This window comes from Ovis aries, chromosome 11 (assembly GCF_016772045.2).
Source record: "Ovis aries strain OAR_USU_Benz2616 breed Rambouillet chromosome 11, ARS-UI_Ramb_v3.0, whole genome shotgun sequence".
Lineage (NCBI taxonomy): Eukaryota > Metazoa > Chordata > Mammalia > Artiodactyla > Bovidae > Ovis > Ovis aries.
Genome location: NC_056064.1, coordinates 36,645,169 through 36,654,711, shown reverse-complemented (window position 1 = coordinate 36,654,711; position 9,543 = coordinate 36,645,169). Strand labels below are relative to the sequence as shown.

General features: G+C 48.6%; 1 protein-coding gene and 1 pseudogene across 2 annotated transcripts; both read right to left on the bottom strand.

Moving 5' to 3' along the window:
- Window positions 1-2,244: 2,244 nt before the first annotated feature.
- On the bottom strand, window positions 2,245-8,938 carry SLC35B1 (solute carrier family 35 member B1). 2 transcript variants are annotated; one of them, XM_004012787.6, is made up of 9 exons: window positions 8,750-8,938; window positions 7,899-8,002; window positions 7,197-7,327; window positions 6,876-6,906; window positions 6,133-6,290; window positions 4,239-4,365; window positions 3,367-3,473; window positions 3,060-3,213; window positions 2,245-2,400 (listed from the first exon to the last, which is right to left on the bottom strand). In XM_004012787.6, the coding sequence occupies exons 1-9, from the start codon at window positions 8,851-8,853 to the stop codon at window positions 2,348-2,350; spliced, it is 969 nt and encodes a 322-aa protein (XP_004012836.2). In that variant the 5' UTR covers window positions 8,854-8,938; the 3' UTR covers window positions 2,245-2,347. The 2 variants fall into 2 exon arrangements, with proteins under 2 accessions (XP_004012836.2, XP_042111772.1); XM_042255838.2 differs by lacking the exon at window positions 7,899-8,002.
- Window positions 5,655-5,779, bottom strand: LOC114117053 (small nucleolar RNA SNORA70; annotated as a pseudogene).
- Window positions 8,939-9,543: the final 605 nt, after the last annotated feature.

Sequence of the window (9,543 nt, the reverse complement as noted above, 5' to 3'; positions counted from 1 at the left end):
TGGGGGAAAAAGACAGTTAGGGAGTTTGATATGGTCATATACAGAGCACTGTATTTAAAATGGATCAACAATGACCTATTGTATAGAACATGGAACTCTACTAATGTTATCATTTAGCTCATGGAATTCTGCTAACAGCCCGGATGGGAGGGGGCTTTGGGGGAAACTGGATACATGTGTGGCTGAGTGGCTATAGCCCAATATAAAATTAAAAGTTTTTAAGGCAAAAAGAAGCAGGAGCATGGGGAGAAGCCAGACAGTTTAAAACCCTATTTCCCACTTGGCAGTAGAGCCAAACCTCCCTTTTCACTTCCTTTCATCTTCCCACACTCTCTCCAGCTCAAGCCTCACCTTGCCCAGACACCTTTCTTCGTTGCTAGCTCTGCATTTCTGAGATGCAATGATTTACCTACCCGACTCCCTGTTAGACCCTAGAGGGTAAGTACTGATCCTAGTCAACTTTGAACTCCCAGCATGTCCACAGGATGTGGCATACAGAAGGACTAGAAGAACAGGCAAAGAACCGAATGAATATACCAGAACTGAGCTCCTGGCTCATTGAGGATAGGACAGCCTTGCTCTAGTATCAGGTGAGAGCCATGCTGAGCTGTTGGAAATCCTTCTTGCTCTTGGCAACTAGTATGAGGTGTGCCTGAGACCCCTGGTTGGGTAAGGCAGAGGGTAGAGGTGGAGGGGACTGGCCTGATAACTGGGAAAATGTCTCTTGTTAAAACACCAGGCCCAGAGACTTCCCTGGTGGTTCAATGGCTAAGACTCCATGCTCCCAACGCAGAGGGCCTGGGTTTGATTCCTGGTCAGGGAATTAGATCCCACATGCTGCAACTAAAGAGCCTGCATGCCACTGCTAAGATCCAGCACAGCCAAATAAACAATTATTTTTTAAAAGCCCAAAATAAAAAAACGCCAGGCCCAGGTAAGGACTGCTAAATAGGCCCCTGGCCCTGGTAACATGCTTTCACTGCCTAACTAACCCACAGAAGAGAGTTTAGAAGAACTGTCCGTCCAGTAGGTAAGGAGATAATTGATGCAACTTTCAGGATGAGAAGCACAGAGGAAAGAAAGGGGTGGAGAAAAGAAGGAAGTTCAGCCAGATGCATCTAAAACCTCTCTTCTCAAGGAGGAGTTCAAAATGAGAGGGGGCCTTTCAGGGCAAAGCTGCAGTGACACCCAGGGCCCCAAGAGAGTGAGACGAGTACAAGTGAGCCAGGCTTGAAAGGCTGGGTGCAGGGGGTGCGAAGGCAGCAGCGCAGGAAGGAGGCTGGGTGCCCATCTGGAGAGCCAAGGGGCTGGGGCTGCTGAACAGATGGAGTGAAAGTTGCAGCTGGTGGAAATGCACTTTCATGTGTAAAGTTTGGTCCACGGAGGATAGTGATTTCCAACTCCGAAGGCAGCAGTAGCAGGTGGCTCTGCTCCATGCTCCGCCTTCTCCCCCTTCTCCCCCCACTGCCACCCAGAAAACTCAACAGCGGCTCTATGCCAGGACTCAGCCACTGTGCCTTCCGCCAGCATCCCTTTCAACAGGCAGGAGCTGGCATGGGAATACCAGGGCACCGCCAGGATGGCAGAGGCCTGCAAGGCTTAGCAGCTGAAGAGGACAAGGGAGGATTAATCCAGCCTCCCCAGGAGGGGACCGAGAGGACGGAGAACAGACACGGAGGCAGAGGGAGGGAAGCAGACCTTCCAAAGCTGCTCACGACATGCACACTGGGTCTCCGCTCTCGTTTTGGTTGAGCTTTGGTTGAAGGGGAGGAAATGGGGAAATGTCAAAACGCAGCAGACTCTGAGGCTCTGGGCTCATTTTATCTCAACCTCAAAAGAACTTTCTTGAGGAGAGAATATATCTGCAGTTTTTTAAGAAATATTTGCCCACCAGAGCTTTAAGAGATAAAGTGCTTTTTGCATCCTCTAGTTCTCATACACAGCTACCTGTTCTAGCATATTTAGGCCTTCGCCTGTGGGAATAGAGGCCATAAGCGCAACAGTTCTTGGGGGAACCAGCCACCCAGCCAGGTTAACCACACCCACGTGGGAGCAGCCTGGGCCATGAACACCAAGCTCTGCCTCTTCTCTTTCTCTCTTTCTTTGTGCGAGGCTGTGCTCCTGGTCAAGAACAGAAATAGCCAACTCTTTCTTGTTAAAATCCAAATGCTTTTTTTAGAATATGTGATTTTGCTTCTTTAAAAAACAACAACAACAACAACAAAAAACAAAAAATACCCAGACTGAAACCTAGTCCTTTATCTCTATTGTGTCCATTTTCCCAAGAGATGTCACTGTTGGAGAAAATAACTTAAATATTCTTGGAGTGGAGGTAGTCTCTCTCTTCCTAGTGGGATGTCTTCTTGGCTCCCTTCCCAAACTTGGCATCAAGACCAAGACCTATGGAAAGAGAGAACATGGGGAGAAATGAAGTCTACAAATTATCTGGGGATGGGAAGTGGGGTGTGCCTTGGTCTCCAAAATTGGTGCTTTAAATAAAACTATAATTTTCAAACATTAGTTTTATAAAACCTCCTCAGAGAAAAGAGACTAGTATCAAATGAAAAAAATCACCAAGATACTGATAAATTACATGTGTATATAAAATACAGCAGGGATTTTCTGGGCAGTCCAGTGGTTAAGACTCCTTGGTTCCACTACAGAGAGCACTGGTTCGATCCCTGGTTGGGGAACTAAGATCCTGCGTGCTCCATGGTACAGCCAAAAAAAAAAAAAAAAAACAAAACAGCAAGACTGAATGAAGTTTAAGAGTCAAACTTCTAGTTTGACTCAGCTCATCCACAGCAGTGCCAATTAGTAGGGAATACGTATAACAATTTTACCCTGCTCAGTGTCTGGGGAAAAAAGAATCATTGGAAAGAAATCATTCAAATGAAATGTTCCTTAGGAAGGCTGGATTACAGGTAATGCTTCCTCTTCATTTTTAAAAAAGCCTGCTCTAAAATAACACATTTCAAAAATATACAAGTAAGTATTACGGGAAAAAAAATAAAGTCCCTTTGTATGGCCCAGAGCTGCATGCTCTGGATGTAACTTACCCAGGAACACCAGCACGGTGCCCACCCACTGCATGGGGCTGATGGGGTTGGCGAAGAGGATCACAGAGGCCAAAATGGTGAAGAACTTTCGAGTTGTGGTGATGATGGAGCAGGTCAGGGGACCAAAATACACAACTGTCATGAAGATGAAGCTCTAGAGAAAGACACAGACAAAGTTAGGCTGGTTCCTGGGTATCTACCAAGGAAAGTCTGTAACAGGACATCACAGCTGATCTTGCCACCCTCTTCTCCCAGCCAGGCCAGTTTCTCTTGGAGAAGCTAAGCCATCGCCGATCAAGGCACTCACCTGGCCCAGGGCACTAGTCAGGCCAAAGAGGAGGATGTTATAGATGATGGTAGGGTACCTTTCGGCAAAACTCAAGAACTCCCAGAGCTCCCCGGTGAACAGGATTCCTAGAAAAATACATCCAAAGATGAATGGTGCATCCTGTGTGCCCATACTCACGCATAAACCTGCAGAGGCCTGCAAAAGCACTCTGACGGAGGGTAGGGCAAGGAAAAATGTATGGTGTGAGTTTGTATTGTCCCATCAAGCATCTCCTATTTTTCTGAATAGAGAAACTAACTGAAGACTCTTCTGGGAAATACTTAGAAGTTAATGAGTTACTTCTGTCAAAGTGACAGGAAGAAGCAAACCTCAGATGCTGTGAAGATACTGATCCACACATCCCTAGCTCAAGGCAGCCCCAAGTACTGGTCAATTCCAGCCATCAGCAGCCTCCTCTGTTAAGCCTAGCATACTGTATGAAAAATACTCCGTGTGTGTGGCCAGATTTGGGAAAAAAGTTAGAAAGCACTGATTTAAAAGCAAACACATCCATGTTTGAACCATCTTCAGTATTCACCACAGACTGTCTCATCTACCTCAGAGAAGGGTGAGTTCCCAGGGCACCCCTGCATTTTACTACTGTGCGTCTTCCCATGACTCCTGACACAGATCTATTTCTGATTGTGCCAGTACAAGCAGCAAGCAGAGCTGACTGGTGCAAGTTTCTCTAAGACGGCTTCTCAAGGGCTTGGACAATACGGCATCTGAGAACTGAGGCTGACCTTTGGCCTAGGCAAAGAGCACAGCTGGCACCAGAGCTAGAGATTAAGTGGATGAAGGCAGTCTGCCCTCTGCTGATACATGGAAAGAAAAGCAGAACCACTCCTTACCAGCTCCCAGCAGCAGTGTCGACCAAAGGTTGATGTTCAGCATCATGTGGTTGGAGCCTGTTTGGTAGTGAGCTCGCATGTGGTCCTGGGAAACACCAGTCAGTCCATCCAGGGTTAGAGACAAGAGCTGGGAAAGAAAGAGTACAGCCTGCAGTCAGGCCACTGGGGCCCTCCCTAACTCAGGAAACAGACCTCTCACTTTTCTGAGATCCCTCAGAAAGCTGCTGCCTTAAGACAGAGTCCTCAGAACAAAACGCTGCCGTTTGCCCACAAGCAGAGGGCAAGAAACCTCGTGAGCTCCCTGCTGCCCCCAGCACCGGAAGGACAGGTGATCTGAGCCACACAGGTGTAATGTGATCAGAGCAGGGCAGGAAGCCTAACACTTCTCAACGCAATGCCATGAAGCTTGGCATGCAGGGGCCTAGAAGAGGCCGTGGTGAGCCACACACATTCTTCCACTAAAGGTGGAGAGAGGAAATCTAACCCCAGCATGTTAGCCTCCTGGCTTAGGAGTCCAGTGCTCCAATTCTGTGGATTCTGTGGTCATATTGCCGGATTAGAATCCAGGGCAACATTGGACAAAATTTGTTCAGTCATGTCCAACTCCTTGGGACCCCATGGACTGTAGCCCGCCAGGCTCCTCTGTCCATGGGATTTCCCAGGCAAGAATACTGGAGTGGGTTGCCATTTCCTACTCCAGGGGATCTTTTCAACCCAGGGATTGAACCTGTGTCTGTTACGTCTAACCTGCATTGGCAGGCGGGTTCTCTACCCCTAGCGCCACCTGGGAAGCCCATGTTAGTCCACTAATTCTTCCAATTAACACCCATATGGCCATGGGCAAATGACTTAACTTTTCTTTGCCTCATTTTCTTCATCTGTAAAATGGAGATTAACACTATCTAAGTTATGAAGTTATTGTAAAAATTAACTAGTTTTCATGTAGAACACTTGGAACAGTACCTAATACCTAGTCAGCAATAGCTACTATAGTATTATTATTTTTTGACAGGAAAGTAGGATTTATTGGTGGGCAGGAGGAAGGAGGGGACAGCACCCTCATGAGTGCAGGGCCCGCCATTTGTCCAGAGGACCACGATTAGGGATGTATTTGACCCTACAGCCATCTGGGATGAGCCGCTTTTCTGCCACCATGGTTTCAAATTCATCTGCGTGAAACTTAGTAAATCCCTACTTCTTGGCGATGTGGATCTTCTGGTGGCCAGGAACTGAACTTGGCCCTGTGGAGGGCCTCAATCATATGCCCCTTGTTCTGCAGCTTGGTGTGAATAGACCTTATAACTTGGCCAAAGTGGGCTCTGGCCACTGCGCCCTAGGCTTTCCAGAGGCACCACGCATACCTGTCTGGAGCCTAGACTGGGGACAGCATGCCAGTCATGAATGTCCACTGGCCAGAGTTATCTCCAAGGTCCCTTAGGGCAATCTGTACAGGCAACAGGCTACCAAGGAGGCTGCTGTTTGCAGCCACTGCACACTGGGCCCCATGGGGAAAAGAACATGGTTGGCTTAACTGGCTATACAGTATTATTTTAAACTCTGGCTTCCAGGTTTCTTGGAAACCCACAGTGAGAGACATACTACTCCTTTCCTCTTTACTCTCAGGTCTCAGGGACCTCACAGCAGCATTTAGACACGGGCCTCAGAGTTATCTCTTCTCCAGAAGGAGAGCTGAACTGTTGTGAAATATTCTAGGCTCCCCACTACAGCCTCAGCAGAGCCAAGGACCCTGCAGCAAGAGACAAAGACCGGAAATGGGGGGCAAGAAACATCACTTATCTCTCTCAAAACATAACTGGCCTTCTGTATGTGCCGGGGGTGGATATTCCTATGAAGATTACTGGAAAAGGCTTCCTTTCCCAACAGGATTACATACCAGGAGCAGCTCTCCATAGCCAATTGTGTGTTCTTCTATCCCGACTACTTTTTTGGGTTTGTACATGAAAAGGGCCACTCCAGCCACAATTAGCAACACACACAGGTACTTGGCCATTGGGTACTTCTTCTTCAAGAGGGTCACTCCAAGGAGCATGACTACAGGGAAGAAACAGGGTGGAAAATTCAGGCACCCATAGGCACTGTTGAGACCAATAATCTCATAGGAGCCAAAGACTCGTGGGGAAAAAAGAATGTCTGAGAAGGAGAGCTGACAGAGGACAAAAAGAGGAGAGAGCAAGACTAGCACCTACGTAGAGATGACGGTGCAACAAGACTGAATGAAGAATATAAAGCCGAGAAACATAGAGAACAAAGGCTCCAGGAAGCAACCTGGCAAAGGTGGGGCAGTAGGGAAGAGTGAGAAATTGAGAATAAGGAAACTGATGATCAAATGGGATTTAGGGTAGCTAATGACAATGTAGGCCACCAAAATGACTGACCATGTGAAGCAGATGAGGTCAGCTTCTAGCTCACAGTGAGGATTACCAGCTAATGAACACCCAACACAACAGGAAGTGATACAGATGACAGGATGGGCAGGAGGAAGGGATGCAGGGAAGTCCCTATAGATAGCAATGGTGAGATGACAAAGCTCAGAGGAATACAGCCCTAGCAGAGGGGGCTCAAGCTCACTCCAGGAAGACTGAGGATGGATGGCGGCGACCATCTTCTTCTGCTTACCTGGGATGGGCTTGCAGGATTTACCAAGGACCTGAAATTAAATTGAGCAAAAATAATTTCTGAGCTTCTTTGACATGCCAGGTACTGAACTAGGTGCTACATAAGATGAGTAAGTTAGCATGGGGCCTGCACCAGAGGCTGTAGCCTCAGAAAAGGGCTCTATCATGGCCCACCCACCATCACTAAATGTCAGATCTGTGGCTCTTCACACTCCTAATTTCCCAGACACATTCTCCTTTTATTTAAGTCACAGACCTGAGGGAAGAATCTTTCATCCTTTTGAACTTCTGAGCCAACCCTCACCCCACCCTGAGGTTTCACCTGAGTTGGGTAGTTGACAAACTGTAGTGCTGAGTTGCTGGAGACCATAGCACCCAGATAGGAGACAGAACACGCAGCATAGAGCCAGCTCCGAGTACGATCCACTCTGGCAGTGTCGAAAAACTGGATCACTGGGAGAAGACAAAAGAAAGAAACATAGAAAGTTGGTAGGGCTAGGATGGACCACTGAGCAAAAGTCAAAGGCACATGAAAGGAATTTATCTGTCAAATAAGATGAGAAGTACTTAGACAGAACTATTTCCGTCCTCTTAGACTGGGAAATCTCTGAAGATTCTCCAATTCTCCAACCCCATCTAAACCTAACACAAGACCTCATGCAGGGCAGTGGCGGGGGGTGGGGGGGGTGGATGTTCATTCAGATCAAGGGATCAGTCAGCCCTGCTGCTAGCCCCTGGGGAACAAAGAGAGCTGACACAAAAAGGAAAACCAAAAAGACAAAGAAAAAAGTTTTACATATTCTCATGGGGATCCGGAATACAGATCCATTCTCTGCACATTTCTGACTGAGAAATTGATTTAGTTTAAGGAAACAGAATTCCACCTTTTTCCAAAGCCACTAATTTTATAAGTTTAATAGAGAGGTTGTTAGCACTAAAGGGGCTGAGGGTCTTGAAAGTTAGACCTAATGCCTAGGATACATAGGGAAGGGGACACAAAACAGATTATTATCTAAGTACTCACAGATCTTGGCAAACACAGCATTGACCACACATTGGATGAAGACCAAAGTTAAGGCAAAAGTGAAGGTCTCCTGCTTGGCTCCCTCCCCATACTTTCCTCTTGTTCTAAGAATAAAATGCATGGGAAAGAGACCAATTAATATACTTCCCTCAGGGTCCTCTAGCAATCCAGAGCCACTGAACGCTTTGAAATTGTTTTGCTTCTCTAGACTTAAGGGAAAGTTTGGTAAGGATCACCGGGCACATTTACAACAGAAGCCAATTTTACTGGAGCTAGAAACTAGATACTCCAGGCTGCTAATCAGAGAGCCGAATGAAACAAACTCTGTGTGTGTACACACATATCCGTACAGGATGGTGCTGAAGGAAACGTGAAAAATTGTGTGTGTGTGTGTGTGTACACATATCCATACAGGATGGAGCTGAATGAAACGTGAAACATTGGTGAAACGACGTACACCGGGGCAGGGCCGGGGGCGAAGTAATCAGCAACCTGCAAGAATATAGGCGTTCCAAGGACAGCCCAGCACAGGTCATGGAAACCTAAGTCTGTAAAACCCATTCCTTTAGAACCAACAGGAAAAACATCAATTAAGGGAAGAAAAATAACCACCTCCCAAGAATCTAGGAACCAACTTTCGCGTTTTGTATAACCCTTGGGAGGTTTAGCAGCAAAGGGGTCAGGATGCTTGGAGAGCAGAAGGGGCCAAAGGAAACACTGGGGCTAGGGGCGAGAGGACCGCGAACCTGAACCTGACCGCAGGCTGGGGAGACACGGCAGGACTGAGCGGGAGGGGCGCGGGTGGTGTGCGGTGGCGGGGGTCCGCGTTCCCACCCCGGGGATCCGCTCACATCTTTTCCTGCAGGATCCCATAGTAGAAATAGCAGACAAAGACACCGAGGAAGCAGAGCGGCAGACGCAGCCGGTCAGGCACCAGGGAGCTGCTAGCGGCCATGAGACGCCCGGAGGACCCAACCGGAGACCCGCTCACAGCCGGCAGCGGCGGCGGTGACAAGTCCAGCCGGACATCGCCGACCGGCGACAGGGGCCTCATAGGAGCTGCATGAGACCGCTGCTGAGGAGGGCCCCAGCAGCCACCGCTGGAACTGCCAGCTCAGGAGCACCTAGGGGAAAACTCCTCAAAACCCAGAACCCGCTTCCAAGGAAAGGAGACCCACCCTGGGGCCTTGGCCTCGTCCCTGATGGCCAGGGGAGCCAGCTGAATCGAGGGCAACCCCTCGCCCTCGAGACTTTCCGATCAGGCAACTCCGAGGACAACTGCGACCCGGAACGCGACGGGATGGCCTAGGCGATACGCAGACGTGGAATGATGACGTATAAGGATGTGGAGGTAACCAATTGGCTACGCTGTGCAAAGATAGACAGGTGGGTGGGAAGGAGGAGTACGCCGGCCGAGCAAATCGAATAGCCTTTTTCCCGGTCGGCTGTCAGGCTTCTGCTGGGTCCTAACTCCCGGAAACTGTCAATGTAACCTTAGCGCCCCCTAGCGGGCCCCCAGTGTCCCCGACTCTACCCTCTTTACCAGAAGGCCTGTCTTTGGGGAGCCATCCTCCTCCTAGAGCACATCACAAGGCTCCCAAGGGCGGCAGGGCTCTTGTCTCAGCTCTGTCACTTGAAGGCAGGG

What these genes read in the sequence shown, in the direction of transcription:
- SLC35B1 (XM_004012787.6), bottom strand. Translation starts at nt 8,853, where the DNA reads ATGGCCGCTAGCAGCTCCCTGGTGCCTGACCGGCTGCGTCTGCCGCTC. An exon ending in GGGATCCTGCAGGAAAAGAT is followed by an intron (nt 8,003 to 8,749) that starts GTGAGCGGATCC and finishes TTTTATTCTTAG; the next exon opens with AACAAGAGGAAAGTATGGGG. An exon ending in TGCTGTGTTTGCCAAGATCT is followed by an intron (nt 7,328 to 7,898) that starts GTGAGTACTTAG and finishes GTCTTCTCCCAG; the next exon opens with TGATCCAGTTTTTCGACACT.